Source organism: Crocuta crocuta, unplaced genomic scaffold (genome assembly GCF_008692635.1).
Source record: "Crocuta crocuta isolate KB4526 unplaced genomic scaffold, BGI_CrCroc_1.0 scaffold64, whole genome shotgun sequence".
Classification (NCBI taxonomy): domain Eukaryota; kingdom Metazoa; phylum Chordata; class Mammalia; order Carnivora; family Hyaenidae; genus Crocuta; species Crocuta crocuta.
The window spans coordinates 4636108-4656936 of NW_027530640.1; the positions used below are offsets into that span (position 1 = coordinate 4636108).

At 36.9% G+C, this 20829-nt stretch overlaps 1 protein-coding gene across 5 annotated transcripts in view; it reads right to left on the reverse strand.

Moving 5' to 3' along the window:
• The window catches only part of RAPGEF6 (Rap guanine nucleotide exchange factor 6), a 201739-nt gene that overhangs the window by 7586 nt on the left and 173324 nt on the right, over nucleotides 1-20829 (reverse strand). For 2 of the 5 annotated variants that reach the window (XM_077768585.1, XM_077768583.1), the window contains 6 exons: nucleotides 20663-20786; nucleotides 18344-18367; nucleotides 14516-14736; nucleotides 9218-9409; nucleotides 6627-6761; nucleotides 1077-1305 (listed from right to left, as the gene is read on the reverse strand). In XM_077768585.1, the coding sequence (XP_077624711.1) occupies nucleotides 1077-1305; nucleotides 6627-6761; nucleotides 9218-9409; nucleotides 14516-14736; nucleotides 18344-18367; nucleotides 20663-20786 (925 nt within the window). Of the gene's footprint in view, nucleotides 1-1076; nucleotides 1306-2995; nucleotides 4093-6626; nucleotides 6762-9217; nucleotides 9410-14515; nucleotides 14737-18343; nucleotides 18368-20662; nucleotides 20787-20829 lie in introns of those variants that run through there. The other 3 variants (XM_077768586.1, XM_077768584.1, XM_077768587.1) reach the window with 3 other exon arrangements.

Genomic DNA, 20829 nt, shown 5'->3' on the forward strand with positions numbered 1-20829 from the left:
TCTTCAAGTCAAGGCTCAGGAGCCAAATATGGCTAACAGCAGGTTTCTGTTTGGTCTGGAGCAAAGCATGATTTTTTACATTTTATAGTTTAAACAAAATATTCCAAAGAATTTGAGACAGAGAAAGATACAGTATGAAAACCCCAAAATATTTACTATCAGGCTTTTAACCCTTCACCCCCAAACATGTTGTGAACCCCTGATTTACAGAATAGGGCAGGTGTGGGCAAACTAGAGCCCCAAGCAAACCACCCCGCGGTCTATTTTTTTAAACAAAAGTTTACTGGCACACAGCATGCTTATTTGTTTATGAATTGTATCATGGAATTGTCCTGGAGCAAAAATGTCAGGGTTAAGCAGATGTGACACAGAACTGATGGTGTGCTGACATTATTTACTATTTTAACTTTTATGGAAAGGTCTGCTAAACCTTGGTCTAGAGAATCATACTTTAAAAACTTTTACAAATATGCTAATACTTGAATACTGTATCTTCAGTTTTTCATATTAAAGAATTCCAGATTTAACATTATTTATCAACTTAGATTCAACTTTCTCAATGTTTTCTCAAAGATTTGACTTGACGTGATTCTAAATTTAAATTTACAGTTAAAAAAAAAACAACAACCCCTTTGGACTTCCACGAGCTATTAATTCTTACTCTCCAAATCACACTTTTAGATCAAGGACTGGACCTACTCCCTCAACACGTCTACACTGCATACAGTACCTCCCATTACACCATCTTTTTGAGCACTCTCTAACAGCCACAGTGCAAGAACCACCTCCCCCGTATCAGCAGGAGTTTCTATGAGTTCTTATTAATTGAAAACATACATGATAGAAAGTTATTTGAATTCACTAACACTTCAAAAATGAGCACCCATATATAAAATAGTACTTATTTGCAAATGCAATTCAGAGAATATATACTTGGCCCTCATATTATTTTAGGGATTCCCCCGGCAACCACTCCATGGGGACACGGGGTGTCTAAGGTCAAGTTGGGAAGCACTGCTTGTGATGGCCACTCGGCTTGGGTTTTGCGATATGAACACAGACAAGTATATGTTTACCCAGGGCCCAGCTGACTATGGTCTCCTATCCCTGAGGACTGTTCTGTTTTCTCCAATGGCCCAGTGGATTCAGAGACCGTTACAGCCTGTGAAGAACACCGTTCATCCTGTAGAGCTGTAGACATGGAGTCAACAGAACAATTGCTCACGATGCTGGATCGTGAAGAAATTTCACTATGGCTGGAGTCAGACAAGTTGTCAGATTTAGTTGATGGTGTAAGTGTACAACCTGAACGAGAAAAAACAAGTGATCAAACTACAAAACAAGGAAATAGATAGGGGTATGTGGTCAGGGAGAAGACAAAGCATAAAAACAGCAAAAGACAGAGTGAGTAGCAGTATCTCAGTTTCCATGTATGTGGCTGTAATGATGCCAATCTCCTACACACCTTCCCTCCATATTCACTCACCTACCTATCTATACTGTACCAACCCACATGGAAACTCAAGAAATCAGAAGTCAGAATCCATTACTACTGAGGAAACTAGTCCAATATGTATCTAACCCATGTTCCCACATAGTTATAAGCATTTAATAAAACAAGAAGAAATTAGATGTATTTCAGAACAGTAAAAAGCAGACATCTTGAATTTCTCAACTTCTTTTTAAACCTGTGTCACCTTCTTTGATTGACATAAATATTTCATGGTGTGATCTGAATGTCTAGAATATCACCTAAGGTAGGAGTCGGGGAGGGGAATCATGACTCAAGAGAAAGGATTCTATTTTTGCTTTCATATACTTACCCCAATATACTGCTTAATACCTAAGGAGTCTTGCCCCAGGATGAAAGCAATTATTTTCTTATTTTTAAATAAATATGGATTTAATCTTATACCTGGTTTCCTTTTTCTTCACCAACTTTGAAGACTACTGCATTGAACAGCAAAACTGACAAATTTATAAAAATGTGTTCTGAAAAAAAAACAGCATCTGCCTGTTTTAAATTGTTCTGACTTACTGCACAGCATATATAGCAAGAGAGATTTTCTTTTGCGTTCTCTGGAATAAAGGGGTAGAGATGGAATGAAATGGAGGCATCCAAAAATAAATCTGCAGCATGACAGTTAAATGTACATTGTGTTTGTTTTGATAACTATTAGAAAAGTAAACAAAATCTTTTATTTAGAAATAAAAGAAAATGCCATAGTAATCCCGACAAGGAGTAGGTCTCAAAGAAGCAAACAATTATTTTCCTGTTCACTGGACAAATGAGGTTCAAGAGATACAAGACTTTCAGAACAATCCCTAGAAATCTCATTTAAAAAAAGTATAGGTTTTATATTCACATATAACTCAAGTCACTAAAGAAAAAATTTTTGAACAATAACCACAGAGTAGTTCCACTAATTATTTCAAAAAGAAAAATTAAGACCAAGAATATGGCTCATTTATATTTGGCTTATGGGACCAACCAGGCACAGGGCAAGTTGAAATAAGCCAGTCTTTTGACATCTGACCATTGACTGCTACTTCTCAATGTCCTTTATGAACTGACTGGTAATCTTCCTTTTTTTAATTAAAAAAAAAAAAATTTTTTTAATGTTTTTTATTTCTGAGAGAGAGACAACATGAGCAGGGGAGGGTCAGAGAGAGAGAGGGAGACACAGAGTCCGAAACACGCCCCAGGCTCTGAGCTGCCAGCACAGAGCCCAACGTGGGGCTCAAACCCACGAACCGTGAGATCATGACCTGAGCTGAAGTTGGACGCTTAAACGACTGAGCCACCCAGGCGCCCCTGACTGGTAATTTTCAAGTGCACCATGAAAATGGATGTAGTAAATTTAAAAAATATATAAATATAAATATAAAATATAAATATAAATATAAATATGAATATACATAAATTCTTCNACATCCCTATGTCTATTAGACATTATTTCTCAAATATAATCAGTTCTAAGAATCACCTAGAAGGGTTATTAATATATAAATATATTCTTGGGCTTATTTCTGGTAATTCAATATTTATGAGGTTTGTGGTAGACATAGTAACTGTATTTTTCCCGAATTTCCATATGATTTTCACTTGCTATTTTAGACTATCTCCTCTCCCTCGTCTGGGCCAGAGACTTATATGAAAAACAGATAAAATTAAGTGTGGACAAGATGCAGCTTCTTGCCTTCTTTTTCCCTTAGCACGTAAAATAGTTGTAGTAATAAGAGCAATAAAATTCTCTGAGGCAAGGGCATTACGGGGTATTCTAATGAGAAAGTAAATACTCGTTTCTAAAAAGTACCTCTACTTATTTCATTCACAGAACCAGCAGCTATCAGAAAGAAATGAAGCTAATTACAGAAAACAAGAGTATAAATTTTACTAACATGAGGAAAATAACATGTACAAATAAGGCACTTTATATAAATATGACTTTGTTGCCAGAGCACCTTTAACACTAATCATAAAATGCCTACATAAATCGTATTATACACTAAGTTTTCTGCCTAAAATTTGTTTGATAAATAACTTAAGCTACATTTACATTAAATAAATGAAAACAAATTCCACACTAAAATTAAGTAAAGAACTCCATCAGATTGTCTTTCTCCTTTTAGACTTGAATCGCGTATAGAAGCAGTTTAAAGTGTTACTGTTGCCTCGGCTATTTGAACTGAAGATGTCTTTCCCTTTCTCATCTTTGATGTTGCTTCCAACATCCTTCACTTTCTCACAGCTTTCTGTAGCTTGATTGTGATCTGCGTCCTCTTTTTTGCTGTTGGCTAGTCTCTCCCTTGAAAGAGTTCTTTCCCTAAATCTTCTAAACGGGGACGTCACTCTTTTTCTGGCTGTGTTCTCACAGCTTGTCCTGTCTCTATCCTCCTCAGTGGCCTTCTCGGTACTGTCTGTCCTTTTGGCTGTGCTCCTGGTAATCTGAAGGATTTTCTTTTGCAAGTAAGCCCCGCCTATGCCGGGGCAGCTCTGGCCACTGATCTTGGTGCTGGACTCACGGGGAGGGGATGAGGAAGACCCTGAGAGGCGCAGCAGGATGCTGAGATCAGATAGGATACTGCCAACTGGAGGGAGAGATGCAAAAACCCTGTCACGGTCAGTTAATTCTTTCCAATTAATCACAATTAGCTTGGTTTCTATTACAGAATATTTTGTTATTAAAAAAATTCAAACATTTAAACAACACTGGAAAAACTGAAATCTAGTACTGTATTTTTTAAAGGATAGAAGTCTACGATATACCATAAATAACGCAGTCATTGCAAACAGAACACGGGAGAAAAATTACCTTAATCAGAACAAGCTGGTAATAAAATATTGTTGGAAGTAAGCCAAGGTGGTAAAATCATTAGGAAAAATATGACAAGACTATCAGGTAACCAGATATATTTTTTGAAAGTAACTATGTCTGGAATTTTCAGGCAGATTCTACTAATGAAAAGCTTGGTAAAAACCAGACAGGACGTACAAATCGGAAGTACAATGTGAGTATTTATAAAAAAGCACAATTTCTGATCCTGTTTCATCTCCAAGGTGGAACGTTTCCTTCCTTATGTACTGCAGAAAATGAACATTAAGGCTGCCTGATGTCACTTTTTTAAAAAACTTCTTACTTATATAAATTCCCCTTATAGAAAATCATGAAGATAGGCTTATTTCCTTAAATGTTAAAAAACAGAAAACTAATTCCAAAGTTTAAGAACCAGAAACAGATCCTACTAATGTACTCTTAGCTTAATAACATTTTTGTTCAATTACAGACTACTGGCAAGATCATGTCTATGGAAACAAAAAGAAATCTAGTAATTGGTTGGGATTTTTGATAGAACGTTGATTTTGAATTGACAGAACATATTATAAGAACAATGAGAAACAGTTTAAAAAATAATAATCTCTTCAGGTTTCTAAGGATTCTCAACATGCTTATGACAGACTCCCAAAGTTATAAATGTCAAGGTCAACTGCTGGCCACATACTGGAAGACGCCTTGGCCAAGACTCTCTATTCTAGTGGTGAGAGCAGATTTTCTGTCAGGAATGAGAGCGATGGGGAAATTCTTGTTCTCACAAGTCATGTTCAGGCAAAAACACCAGATCCATGTAAGCTGGTTTTCTGGTTAAAGAAATGTCTACGATGGGACCTCCGATCAGCCTCCTAAAGGAGTGGAGGGTGTAAAGGTGTGCCTGAAAGAGCATGAATAACAGGCAGCCACTGTTCCCCAGAACCACCTGTGTGAATGGATGAGGCAAGGAGCACCTGGAGGGCACCAGGCAGACAGTACAGGGATGAAACAGAGCGTATGCCTCACAAAATCGTATATGAGCTGCACACCACAAGATCAGACACATACCTGTTAATATACATTGTTCATACGTCCTGTTTAATTTTACTAATCTTTTCTTAGTTAAATCTGAATGAAAATTCTAGCTTCTCTCAGCTGTGTGAAGGGGCACAGGGCGCATTAGAATGAAGCTGTGATGAGAGCAGGGAGAAAGAGGACACACCTCAATTTACTAAACACTTATCGCCTATCAGGCTTTATAAATGTTATTTCATTTAGCCCTTGTGTGAGGTCCCTAAAATGGCTGGTCTTTGCTCCATCTTACAGACAGAAACCTGACCTTATAAATCAGCTGGGCATAGTAACGCAGCTACTGTGCGGAATACAGTCAAAATTCAAACTCTGGTCTGACATCACTTAACCACATCACTGCCACAAATATGGCAAATAATAAAAAAAAGAGCTTGCAAAAGTGAGATCAAACTTAGAAGATGGGAGCTGAGGAAAGCCCCGGAAGCTTTTCCTTCCTGCTAGAATTCGTAAGGCTTTCTTCCCCAAAACCATGTGGCCTCTTGTGCTATGATTATTTAAATGTGTGATTCTTTCATATCTTGGGAAGATGATGCCAAAACTAGGGAGACTTTTTTACCAAAATACACAGAGCATGGAGCAGCCAGTGTAAAAAATACCACATGTGCCACATGTGCAGCTAACATGAAATGGCATTTGCATACATACCATCCAGGCTACTCAAGACAAAAAAAAAGCTTCACTGTGAATTACGAAAACGTGTGTCAATAAACAAGACCGATTTCAGGTATTTTACATCCAGAGGTTCTCTTTAAGAGCAATGTAAAATCCACATGGCTGTTTAAATCCTGATTACTAAAAACGTAATAATACTCCATTACTAACAAAAGGAATATATCAACCTAAGTATGTTTTTTTCCCTGAATTTTGTAGTTGGTTAAAACCAATTCCTTGTAGAAATTCTTATTTTAAAATACTCCACAGAAATGTTAAAAAATTGGAAATTTGAATGCCACCACCAAGAATCTGCACAGAACGAATCGACCCTGACTTCTGCCTTCATTCTTATCTATGCATGGCCACTCTGAATACAAAAGTCCTAACTTATCTAAAGGCACAATACCTGGGAAGCATCTGAATAATTCAATCTAAAACATGAACGTTCAAAAGGTATTAGGAGATACAGGTTTCTTCACTTTCTATTATCACTAGAGACTGAAAAGCAAATTATGTGCCATAAAATGTTGCGTGGTGTAAGAATGACTAGCTTAAACTGTTACATCTTACCTTTGCGAGGGGAGCCTTGAGGAGATGCAGGAGGACTAGAATGTAAGGATGATGCCACAGAGATCGTATCTTCTGGATGTTTCCTACCAGTTATTTCTTCAGTTGTCCCTAAAACTTTCTGAGGTAAATGTGTACCTAAAAATAAAACCCAAGAAGTAAGCATCACATCACAAGGAAAATTATGCCTAACATGCTACGAAACTAAAGCCATGATGCACAATGGCTAGTGTAGTCAACCGAAATGTATAAATGACAAACAGGGACTAAATGACTGGGTAATGGCATACAGAGATTCTCACCTCTAGGTTACTGGTTCCAATTCAACTAGTCAGCACGGACCACATTATAATAGTTCTCTGTTGTCTGTCTGTTTTGTGGCGTAAGGGAAACAGTCTGAGTATAGTGTCCCAGCCCCCACAATTGACACACTTGTTGGAAGTCTTAACAGGGAAAGCATGGATTCAAACTCTTCTCTTCCCTTTAGAGGTGGCCTCTCCAAGTCAGGGCGAGGCACGTGCCCAGGGCAGTGTAGGGATGCTGGCACTGTCACTACCTGTGGGCATACGGAAGAGGCTGCCGGGCTGCCAGTGCAGCCCTTTTCAACAGCACTAAATTCACACTATAGGAGAAAAGTCGACAACAGAAAGAATCATGAATTTATAGAAAAATAGTATGGAACCCACTGGAAACATGCTGCAAGTTCTATCTTTACTCTTATCAAACAGCCGTTCCTGTTTAGTGTAGGTCAAACTCAGCAATGGTTTCACCATGCTGACATTTTTGTATTACAGATCTTCTCTAAGAAAAGCCAAAGAGCTATCGGCACTACTGTAATCAGTAAAGTAAGCCCGACTTTGATGGGCATTTGTCATACTAACAAGCAGCACTTTTTAACAATGCAGAAATTTAAATCATGGTGTACTCGCACTACTCTTAATTGCTTTTTTAATATGAATACATTTATCACATAAATAACAGCCATATTACAAGAGGAGAAAAAAGGGCTACCTAGAACAATACTGTCTCCTGGATGATGACATTCAATAAGAAGCCAGACCTAGACGTGTCCTATTTCTCACTAGATCAGCAAATTGATCGACTTCACCAATTCTGCACCCAATTATCTCTTCATCTCCACAACCATCAAATTAGCTCGGGCTCTGAGCAATGTCCAGTTAATTGTTACATCAGCTTTCCATTCGGAATGCCTATCTCCAGGCTCAATGTCCTCTCTACTATAGTCCTTCTCCAATATAAAATGGACCATAACCTCCCCCTGCTCAAATCTCTGCAATAGCTACCCCGGACAACTGTCCTTAGGCATGCCATATTGTAATTTCAGCATGCCTAGGACTTCACTTCTCGTCATCCTAGGAGGCTACTAAGTATGACGGTCGAAAGAAAGGACTTTAGGGGCACCTGGGTGGCTTAGTCGGTTAAGCATCCGACTTTTGCTTAGGNGGACTTTAGAGCCAGTTAGCCTGGGCTCAACTCTCAGCTCCATTACACACTGGCAGTGTGTAAATTACCAAAACCTTCTTTGTTTCCTCTGTAGAACGAGAATACTGCCTATCTTATAGGGTTATTATAAAGATTAAATGAATATAATAAGCTTAGTACTAAGCACTCAGAACTGCGTCTGGCACTCTGTAGGTGGCAGCTTTAATTATTATGGTCTCTCAGCACTCTTTCTGCAGCTCTACACTTAGAGGCGGCAAACTGCTGGTAGCTCCTTGCAGATACCACACTTTCCCTTTGCTTGAAGCAATTTCTCTGTAATATTTGCCTAATTGCCTCCCTCTTGATCAACCCTTAAAACTCTGCTTAGGTGTTATCTACACAAAGCCTGCTCTGACCCACTTTGTACATAGCTCTGTGTGCCCCAGAAACTTCCCATCTTTTGTTTTTTTTTTTTTATATGTTCTGTACACACTCTAGACATAAAAGCAAACACAGTTTTGCGGGTCTATACACCAGAATGAAAATCTGGCAAAGGCAGGGGGTGGGAGGGATTTCTTATTCAACTTTGGATCTCAAAACAAAATCAAATTAAATTCAGAGTTCTACTAAATATGTCCTAAATATATAATTCACGGGCTAAGTACTAATGTTAGGAATCAAACTAAATTAAATGTAGCTTCTTTTCTACATGGCCTAACAAAGAGGGGATAGAGCATGGTCCACACCTTATATACTTTACAATCTTTTCTTGTCTCCTCACTAGGTTTTTGAGAAATGATCATGAATGAAAAAATTACATTTTTAGAATAAACAACCTCATTTTCATAGGTTGCACGTGCATTAGGTAAGTGTTCAAAAACACCGCTGACTGCAGCAGATGCTGGGTACCTAAGCATACTGCTCCAAGTTTTCTGTTGCCAGGACTATAGGAATTCCAATTATCAGCATTTAAGATATGTATGCTGTTATCAAATACCTAGAGACAAACAAACATCTTTAAATTCATGAATGATGATTAATTTCCATAAACTATACCACCTGATCTTCTGAGCATTTAGTTTGCAATTATTTTTCATTCTAACTCCCCCTGCAAGTTTAATTAAATCAATGCAAAAATTGTGAATACTCACTTAATGAGGCAGGGTCTTTTGTTTGTCCCTTCTTCCTGATGGGGTGCAAATTAACAGCTGGCACTTGGAGTGCCTGGCTCATTCGGTGAGGCTGATGCAAATGTGCTTTAGCTGTTTGGCCCACTGATCTCATAGGCACTGGAGACATTTCTGATGATTTGGCTGATCTTTTCTCATTGAAATTCTTGGTCACTAATAGAATAGAGTAAGAAATATGTAACTATGCACTTTTTTAGGCAAGGTTTTCACCAGTGACAATAATAAACGACTACATTAAAACCATCTATTTTTAACACAAAAAATATAACAGATTAATCTTTCTAAAAATAATTTCATGTATTAGACAATGTGACTTCTAAGTGATTAATTTTGTTTCCTCCACACATCGTGAATCCATTAACTTAAAAGGTTCCCTTTCCACTGTCACACTGATGGCCAAGTTTCCATCCTCTCATCTACACTACTGAAATACTTCCCTGACTGGATCAATTCTAGTCTATGATTTCAAGCCATTCTCCACACAAGAGCGGAACGCCTCTTCCAACATGAAAATCGGATCATACCAATTTCCTTCTCCAAATGCTCTACACAAACCTTTAGATTACCTGCCAGTGCTCTCAAGGTTAAAGATGCAAAAAACTAAAACAAGGCCTATTATGCCCTGTGTGATCTAGCGTAGGGCCGATATTAGCCCCCTTAATACTAAACACTGTGCAGCAACCGAGATCCCTTGATTTATTTTCTCAAGCCACCCTGTATCTTTTTTTCACAGCACTAGTAATTGTTTATAACAATATAATTACCTGCGTGATTAATTATTGTCTCCCCCTGACCAGCCTGTAACTAACATGAGATTAAGGACTGGGTATCTTGCTTACAACTATTTCCCTGTGTGTGCAGTGACTGATACAAAACAGATATTTAATGGCTATTTGCTGAGCAAGTGAAATTATTTCAAGAGTTAAATACAGAAATACTAGAGAATTCTTTTATAAATTCATGGTTAGAACATTCGACAACAAATATCTGACAATAAATGTCAGAATTAAAAACTGAGAGGGGGGTGGGCATGGAGGAGGGCACTTGTGGGGATGAGCACTGGGTGTTATGTGGAAACTAATTTGGCAATAAACTATTTGTAAAAAAAAAAAAGAATTAAAAACTGAGAACTCTGACTTAAGAAATAAAAGAATCTGTGGCCTTTGTATAAAATCAATATGGTAGTTCAAAGCAAAGAATTTCTTCCTTCAGGTAGTATTTTTAATTCTTCAGCCAGTAATTCAGGATGGTTTCAATGTAGGTCCAATCTCAGTACTCCATGACGTGGTTTTCAAGATTTTTTTTTTAATTTATTTTTGAGAGGGAAAGAGCATGAGTGGGGAGAGGCAAAGAGGGGGAGACACAGAATCCAAAGCGGGCTCCAGGCTCTGAGCTGTCAGCACCTTGACGCAGGCCCCAAACTCCTGAACCGTGACATCATGACCTGAGCTGAAGTCGGACACTTAACCGACTGAACCACCCAGGTGACCCCCATGATTTATTTGTTTTAAACACCAAGATAAAAGCAAAATTAGCACATTCACACAGTCTCAGCATGGCTATAATAGTTATCTACTATGCTTTTATTATCAGAGTCTAGAGAGTATATTTTGAGTGTTAAGAATTAGGAGACATCTCAGAAATCAAAACTTGAAGGGATTCCTGGCGGATAATGTGGAGCAGCTCCTCAACTACTTAAATCCAAAGAGTTATAAGCTTTGGGTTCAACTCATGAAACACACTTTCCCCCCTTCTCTCAATACTAATCAGTTCTCAACCGACACTGTATTTTAACTGCTATAGTACAAAGAAAAAAATTAAGAAGCCACTTTAAATATAGATGACGGCCAAAACCCACATACGTACTGATTATTATGAAGAACCAAATTCTAAAATGCTAGCAATCAACTATTACATAGGCTTGAGGTTTAATCATTTGAAAAATCATTAAAACTAAAAAATACCTAAGTGTTTAAAAATAACTTATGCAACAGAAATCAAATAGACTCTCAGGTCAAATTAAAGGAATACACAAATGAATCAAATTATCATCAAACTTAATTTAAAAAAGACCCCCACAAGTTTATTCATTTTAAATCAGTACTAAATATGTAGTGAAAGACACCATTTAGTGTTATGAGAAAAGACCGGTTAAGTCTAGGTGGGCATGAGGAAAGTATGCAGGTGTGTGAGAGGGTGAGGAAAACAGAGAGACTGGATGCAGAAGTAGGTACATGGCATCATTTTGCGCCCAGCAGTTTAACAATAAGTCAGGCTTAAAACATTTTTATGCTATTGAATAACCCAAATCAGATTTAGGGAATAAAAAAAGCATATAATGAAAACAAAAGATAAATATTATTTCTGCTTTTGACTGAAGAAAGGTTAAACTGTGTTCCCCAACCATAAGATGATGAAGTCTATATTGAGTTACTTGGGGAAGCGTAATTTTGACCATCATTCTAAATAGGGTCAGAATACATATATATTTATATATATGGCTTTGATCCTTGAAACATGAGTAAATCTTAAGATTCTATATACTTTTTCAATCTGTACTTTTGACATGTACCATTTTCACATGGCTGACACTATTCTTAATAGCTCAAATATAGTAAAAAATTTCCCTAGATCCTTCGATGTCTATATTCATTTATTATTTTTAATGGCCATCTACTATTCCTTGTACTGATAAGGAAACCATATACCTGACTATTCTCTAGCATTTTAGTATCTGAATGATTTCTTCTCCACTGTAATGTATTCTGCAATATCTTTGTATAAACAGGTTTTTTGGGTGCATTTTCCCAATGGAATACAACGCTAATACATTGGATACCTGACACATGACAGGCAACTTAAGGAGTAAATGGCAATGTTTGTAAAGTGTCTAATGACTGCTGGCATACACAAAGCTCTCAATAATTGTTAGCTTTTATTATTTCTTTCTCCTAATGTAATAGGTTGTAGAAAAAAATTTCTCTGTGGAAAGAGATAAAACATACCATCAATCCTTAAGTTTTACACACTTGGGGAAACAGAATTCTAGGACAAAGAGGGGGCACCTGGGTGGCTTAGTCGGTTAAGCATCCGACTTTCGCTTGGGTCATGATCTCGCGGTTCATGGGTTCGAGCCCCGCGTCGGGCTCTGTGCTGACTGCCAGCTCAGAGCCTGGAGCCTATTTCAGAGTCTGTGTCTCCCTCTCTCTCTGACCCTCCCCTGCTCACGCTCTCTCTCTCTCTCTCCTAGAAATAAAAATATTAAAAAAAAAAAACAACTAGGACAAAGAGAACCTTGCTCAAAAATAATAAATGACACTCCAACTCAGTCTTCATCCTTTAATAAGTGTGTTTTCCATCATACTCAATTCCTATGGGTACAAGTGTGCAAGGTACTGTTTTTACAACATTTACTGAATGGCTTGTTACTTTGTACTTTAAATTCACTGTCGTATCTGAAATTTTTACTTTTTTTATTTTTATTTTTTTGTATCTGAAATTCTTAAATCAATTTTTGGCTGTATGCCAACTTTATTGTCAGCAGTATATCAAGTTCTAAGCATCCTAGTGGAATTTTTACTGGCATAACATTTAATCATATATATGTGTAAAATAATATCCGCTTATAACTTAATCATGTTTTTTGATTGTTACAATATAGTGTATTTTACCATTTTGGATTTCTGCTCTTACACCTCAGGATTTCCCTGACCCAGACACATATACCCTTGGTGGTTCACATGGCTGTTCTCAGCTTTCAGAAGTTTTCATTACTCCATTTTGCTTTTATAAAATACCTACATTAGAAATTAGCCCAAATAGCACAAATAAATTCAAAGAGGACCCTCGTCTACAGAGGTATTGTAAACCCCAAGCGGTGAGAACAGAGCCAACAAGCTACTTTTGCAGAAACTACACTCAGCACCTCAGTATCAAACTATCATAAATTTCAACTGTGTCTGTGAGCGTCTGTGCTTTATCTAGATTTATTCCCTGCATCTGTTAGTAAGACGTGTCCTAATGTATCAGAAAAACCTAAGAGAGGTTATTTTTTGGGTCTGGGAACACTCAATTTTTTTTCCATAGAAATTAATGGTAACTGCTTCTTCCTTTTATGTCATTTTGGCTTATGAAAGATTTCATAGGAACGCTCTACTTACAAATGCTGGGAGAAATCTGTGTGTAATTAAAAAAAAAATTTTTTTGAGGGGCGTGTGGTTGGCTCAGTCACTTAAGTGTCTAACTTTGGCTCAGGTTTCAAGCCCCATGTGGGGCTTTGTGCTGATGGCTAGGTCAGAGCCTGCTTCGGATTCTGTACCTCCCTCTCCCTCTGGCCCTCCCCTGCTCACGCTCTCTCTCTCATAAATTAAAAAAAAAAAAACATTCAAAAAAAATTTTTTTTAATTTGAGAATAGGCTCTTTTGTCCCTCACATTTCCAGTATTTTAGTAATAAGAGAGTGTGCCTCACTTTTCTTATTTCACCTTACTAACACCTATTACCTATAAAGCTTTCAATTAAATTTCTTCCACTTTCTAGTTGGCAAAAATTATTATCTATGAAATTTAATGAAGGCAAAAGATTCACTTATTTTTTACTCTTTATTTAGGGATGAAGATAAAAATGTTCTCAAACAGAAGGGCTCCTCTATAATGTTCCAGTTTTTATAAGAAGACTTTCTAATGATTTTTTTTTTAATGTTTATTTTTGTGAGAGAGAGTGCATGTGTGCATATGTATGTAAGCAGGGGAAGGGCAGAGAGAAGGAGAGAGAGGATCCAAAGTCAGACGTTTAACCAACCAAGCCACCTAGTGGTCTTGACTTTCTAATAACTTTTTAAAAAATGTTTATTTATTATTGAGAGAGAAAGAAGAGAGCACAAGTAAGGGAGAGGCAGAGAGAGAGGGAAACAGAATTTTGAAGTAGGTTCCAAGCTATCAGCACAGAACCCAATGTGGGGCTTCAACTCACAAACTACAAGATCATGACCTGAGCTAAAGTCAGATGCTTAACTGACTGAGACACCCAGGAGCCCCTCTAATGCTTTCTTAAAAATGTGTTAACCTTCAATTTACTATACACTGCAATTAGGAACGGACAGAATTCAGTATCTGGATAAGAAGATCACCTGATACTTAGGGTATGTCAGAAATCTTTTTGAGAGAGTTAATTTTCATGGGCCTTCAGCTTAACTGTAGAGAAATAAATATCTATTTTGTTATGCTATTTAACATCACAGTAAGTGAAAACTTGTACTTACAGGTACCGTAGGCAGGCTCCCACTGCAATGACATCATCTGAAACTTTTCCTCATCTGTGTCTACATCCAGACTGGAAAGATACTGCTTCACTTTTCTTGCCATTTGGGCATCCTCGTATAGCTTCTTGGCATTAAGCAGAGAACTACGGCGTGCCCTTTTCTTGTGAGCACCTCCTTGGACATCTAGCATGTTTGAGTTTGTGCTGCCTTGACTCAATGACCTGTAGGAAGATGGATATCACAGTGAGGGACAGTCAAGATAAGAATTACACATGGCAGATTGAAGATTAAAAGAATTTTGTTCTGTTAATGCTACTGCATGCTGATGCAAATGAGTTAAAAGATGAAGAGCATTAATGCAAAGTCATATGGCACACATGGCTATGTTCTAAGTTTTAAGATTCAGCAAAGTGCAGAATTCGAAAGAATAAGATAATAATTTCTCCCCCTGCCCCCTCTCCCAGCCCCCCGCCCCCAGCAACAAATTCCATCAGGATCTGTGTTTGTGCCTATGCAACCCATGGCACAACTGGGACAAGTAAACAGTGGCCGCTAGGGGCCATCCACACTCTGAAAATATGGCAAGAGCTTCAGTCAGAACAAGTCCATCCTTAGCCAGATCTCTACACGAGGATTCTTCAGCAAGGGAGTTTCTACAGGAGCTTTGCTTATCTGTGCTGTTTTGGACATGCCATAGCCATCACCATTCCTGTCTATAGCAGGCCTCTCTGAGCATGCTAACCAATTTTACCACTAAGGAGATTTTGGCCCAAATTCAAAGAGAACAACCAGAAAGAAAAATAGGCATTTATACTCAATACCCACATAGTCAGAGACCAGAAAGCCACTCAATCTTCCACTCATACACAGAATGCTTAGGCAATATGTGATTCTAGGACTGAGGATCTGGGACTTGGAAGCTTTCTTTGCAATGCCTCTGTGACGAACTGCAAGCCGGGTAGAAATAACCATAGTTCAAACAAACTACAGCTTCACCCAACCTCTTCGTGGCAAACCTCTATTAATGGCCACATCTGGAACCAATGAAAAACAGGAAAAGCAATGCTATTTGTCCTTTCTAACGAGGCTAGAAACACAAAGTTCTTAAATGATTTTTATTCTAAAGGCAATTCTAATTCCAAAATAATAAAGTTATCTATGCGTTTTCTAAATTAGCCTCATAATATACCCCCAAATATTCTGAATGCAGACCACAATCAAAGAACAATTTGTTCTTCAGTGCTCACATACTATTTAAAACAGACACTAAAACCCTAATGTGTTCATTGTAAATTAGGCAAAACAAACGTTGTAGACACGTTACAGTTTTTTTTTTTCCTTCACAATTTTTTATCTTTGAATCAAGATGTGTCTTACATTCTAAAGCAACTTTTTGATTGTTACTGGTCAGGTAGAATCTGTGACATGGTTGTTACTCCTTGTACATACAGAAACTTCAAAACTTGAAGAATGGTTGGGAAGAAAATCCAATGACATCAGTGAATTACTCTTTTAATCTCCAGTAACCAAATGATTATAAGAAGGTAGTGAGTCTGACAAGTTCAACAACATTCTCAGGGCAGCTGTCAAAAGGAGGCTAGCTCTATCTACCTGCAAAGCAAAGCTAAGAGGCCAGCAGCAGGAGTTTTTACTCCTTTAATGTTTGTTTGGCTTGTTTAAGAAATACTCCATCACTGACACAGTTGATGGCACACACAGACAAAAAATACTGCACAGAGAAAAACACTCAGAAACTTGTAACTCAGAAGATTCATATTCTAAATACAAGTTTGTGAGATTTTAAATAAACCAATGTAATGTGCTCACATTTTTCTTTTAATCAATGTAAAAGGGTGTTATAAAAATACATATCTAAATTTACATAAGAGCTCTTTTAATAAGCATAAAAAGTAAGACGTATTCAGTGAACAAGTCACTTAAGTCATTTTTCTGATTGGTTCATAAAATAATGGTGTGTTCAACAACTGAAGATGCCTTAGATTCAAATAAATGCATAAAAACCAAGTGCCATTTATATATATATATATATATATATATATAAATGGCACTTGGTTTTTATGCATTTATTTGAATCTAAGGCATCTTCAGTTGTTGAACACACCATTATTTTATGAACCAATCAGAAAAATGACTTAAGTGACTTGTTCACTGAATACGTCTTACTTTTNATCTAGGAAAAAAAATTCTAGTAACTGAAAACATTGTAATAAATGAGAGTAAAATGTCTTCTAAACTACTTTCAAAACAGAATAATGCTATAATATAATAAAAATGCCTACCATCTGCAAGCATCATACACTGCAACCCTAAAACTGAACAATGAATGTGTTACGTTAAGTCATTCAACACCCCAAATTCCCAGTAGGATGTACGGACCAAATCTTCTTTTTCATAATAGTAATACCAGGAACCAATTTCTGTTTTTAGTGAAAAGAACCAGGAAAGACCAAGACATAAATGTAGAATACAGAAGGAAACACATGAGAAAAACACAGAGAAGGAAGAACGTAGAAGGAAATTCAAGTTTACCAAACTTCAACAGAAAATAGGATCACAAATAAAACAAGACTCAAGTTCAAGTAAGTGGCTCACAGAAAAACCCTTTTTGTGTGTAATTAAAGCATCTGACTTCATGATTCACTCTAGTCTTAAAATAACAAAATCCTTCATATGCAATCCCTTCATTCACAAAAACCGTCTCTTTCTTCATCTAAAAACGATAGGACTACAGAGGTCCTAAACATTCTAGGGTTCTAAGTAAGAGGTATCTATGTGAATAAGCAGAGATCTGAACATACCCCAACAGCAAAGGTGGCAGTTTCAGAATATATTACAGTGGGTTTTTTTTGTTTGTTTGTTTTTTGTTTCTTTAAGGTGAATTCTGCTCCAAGTGTGTGGCTTCAATCATGACATGGAGACCAATGCTCCACAGACTGAGCTGCCCAGGCACCCCTGACTGTAGTACAGATAAGGGAGTCTCTTATTTAAAATGGTACAACTTTAAAATAAAATCCAATCAGTATTGTGTCACATGGTATTAGTGGATCTGAGGAATTAAAATCATCTTCTATTTCAAACATTTACTGACTTAATTTTATAGTATAGTTTGCATAAGGGCTACCTCTTTTTGGAAAATTAATGGAAACATAAGCTTTATAAACAAATGTTCATTTTTATGTAATTACATATTTATTTTCTATAATATAAGGCATGTGAATAATTTTTTAAAGTGGGCTCCATGCCCAAGGTGGTGGGGCTTGAACTCATGACCATGAGATCAAGAATTGCATGCTCTACTGACTGAGCCAAGCAGCCTCCCCAAAATATGGCACTCGAGAAAAAGAAAATGTCATGGATTCTGGAATGAGACTACCTAAATCTGGAGCTATCATCAGGGAGCTGTAAGAAATGAGACATGTCTGTCTTCCCCACCTGCACCATAACAATACCAGAATTTATATCACAGGGTGGATGGAGATTTAAATAATTTTTATGAAGTGCTTAGGACAATATATGGCACAGAGCAAGCACACAACAAGTATGTACTATCATCCTCTTTTAATTTACCCTGCTAAATTAAAATCTACAAGGGACTTACGGGACACCAACAACGGAAAAGTCCAGGGGGGAAAAAAGCTAGTTCTATTACTATTTTCACCTTGTTAGCAAAAGGCATTTGTGAGGAGCGTAGGTTGACAAGGTTAACAGGATGCATGCTAGTTTATCCGCGTGCATTAACGAAAAGGATGCAGTACGTGTTAAGAGTTGCACAACCCCTGGTTCAGGTGCATTCATCTCTACACTTACCCCAGACTCCGCCACCTCTTCTTCCTGTAAGCAAGAGCCACAAACATTGACGCATGGGTTTGAATAGGAAAGCACAGAAAAAAGACAAGTGAGAGTCAGAGAAACTATGGAGACAGAACAGAACAGAAAAATTTTTACCAAGGAAAAATGGTAGCTTAACAGTAAAATGACTTTAATGGAATCCAGAGGGGGTAAAATGAATTAGGATATGTACCGGAGGCCAACAAACCCACAATATTCTTTAAAATATGCTTTTAGGCAAATTATATTTCTAGTATCTAATTCATATCATAGGCTTATGTTAATAAGAAACTTAAGAAAAAAACACTAATTATAAATTTTTAATTTAAAGTTTTTAAGGGAAGTAAACCTTAACTTAAGGAAGAGAATTTCTGAATATTTTTTGAAGGATTTTGAGCACTCCTTTCAGTGACAAGATGAAGCTACAAGGAACATAAAGATTTATAATGTCATTTCTAAGTGTAGAAATTACTCTGATAATGTACTTTAAAACAAATTTTGACCAACAAGTCAACTTGAAATTTAAGTAAAAGTATATCATCAGAGTAAGATACTGTATATCCTTATACTAAAAATGGACTGAATAAAGATGGTTTTTCATTTTATTTTTCGTCCCCACTGGCCTCAGTGTGCTGCAGATGGCCCAAGGCCTGTTGTTGACTACTGTTAGAATAAAAGAGATTACTTTTTCCACACTATATAATATACACCACAAAAATGGATAATTACTTGCTTAAAAAAAAAGTGCATTTCAGTACTGGCTAAAAAAGAAAAGTGATTCAGGAAAAGTTCAATCCAATTCAATTTGTCTAATCTAATTATGAATGTTTTATTTTCTCCTAGCCCAGGTGATGTCCCAGAAAATAACCAAGTTTATTAACTCCTCATTAGGTTTTTCCTCCTTTGTTCATTTCTGAAGCATAGCTGGTACTTAGTACGTTATTTACTGGTCTCGCAGGGGCACAAATCCATTATGTTTTCGGGAACGAGGGTGCTAACGTGTGAGTAAATGGAGGTCCACATAAGACGACAGGCAGTAACGGGGCCAGTGTACAGAAACATGCAACAAAGGCAAAAACTTAAACAAACAAACAACAAACCCTCCAGTTTGTTCTGGTCCCTGGTTCTTACGATTTTCTGCTTCCACACTGTTGAGCAATGACATGTCTCCTTACATGTCGGATTCTCAAGGGTAGAGTGGGATGAGCAGGGAAGAGGAGAGTGACACCACCCCGTGTCTGTTCTCTGAGGATCTCTATACTAGAGCAACTATCAGATCAACTACTTACAAAAACGACGACTCCTGAACAGTAATTTAAATAAAACAAACCCTATCCTGACACACAGTGATACTGTTTGATTACAAAAATTCCACCTGTGATTTTTAAATAAAGAAGTGTTTTTGTTTCCTTACTAGAGTGTATTTTTTTAAGCTGGAGGAACTGTACCTACCTTAGTGCCTATTTCATTTTTAAAAGTCTTATGCACTGAAGCTATACACAGAGGCCCGGAAGAAAGTCCCTTAAATTAAAACCCTAGTATCTATTTACTCTGAAAATTATAAAAATTATTGAGAAGAGCCTGACAACACACTCTCTCCAAGTTTTACTCAGTTTGAGAAAGTCTTTGTTATTACATTAAAAATGTATTTTAAAAATGCATTCATTCTTAGAAGATCAGGTTAATATGGGATACAAATATAATTTTCCATTTTTATTAATGATGGAACATGCTTACATTTGCACTTTCTAAACTCTGCTAAAGAACTTGCATACAAATAAACAGTAGTACTACGGCTTGAGGAAGAGAATATATTTTAAAAGGATAAAGTATGACTTTAATAGAAACACAACTTTAAAAATATTCAATAAAAATAAAAGGTGTGTGCAAACTAATACTTTACAAATTAGACTGAAAACCAGATTTGTCCTCCAAGATAACTTTAGTAAACATGAGGGATTTTCTTATATTTAAGTCAGTTATTTACCATAACAATAACAATAACAACACAGAATTATCCACGTACTCCAAAAAGTAATACAGAACCAGAGTTCAAATCTCAGCAAGTTACATAATCCTGGGCATATTACCTAAATGCTCTTAGCATCAGTTTTTCACATGTACATAGAAACCCATATCACCTACCTTTAAAGGGCTGCTGTGATAAATGATTACTGGAGACTGACATGTATAAAGCAGGTCATACAGTGCATAACAAATGGGAAATGGTTACTGATAAATATTAATATTGTATCACTTGATGTCACTGTAATACTTCTACAGACTTCAATGCCATACCTCTGTCGAAACATCATAGCTGGGTCCATGTTAGCAGAAGTCATGCGAACAACTTGACGGATTTCCTTGGCAATCATTCTTAGCTTCTCAAAATTCACTAAACCATCTACTTTGGAGTCATTTCCTATGAAATAAAACCAACTTTTTTGTTTTCAAAATTAAAATAC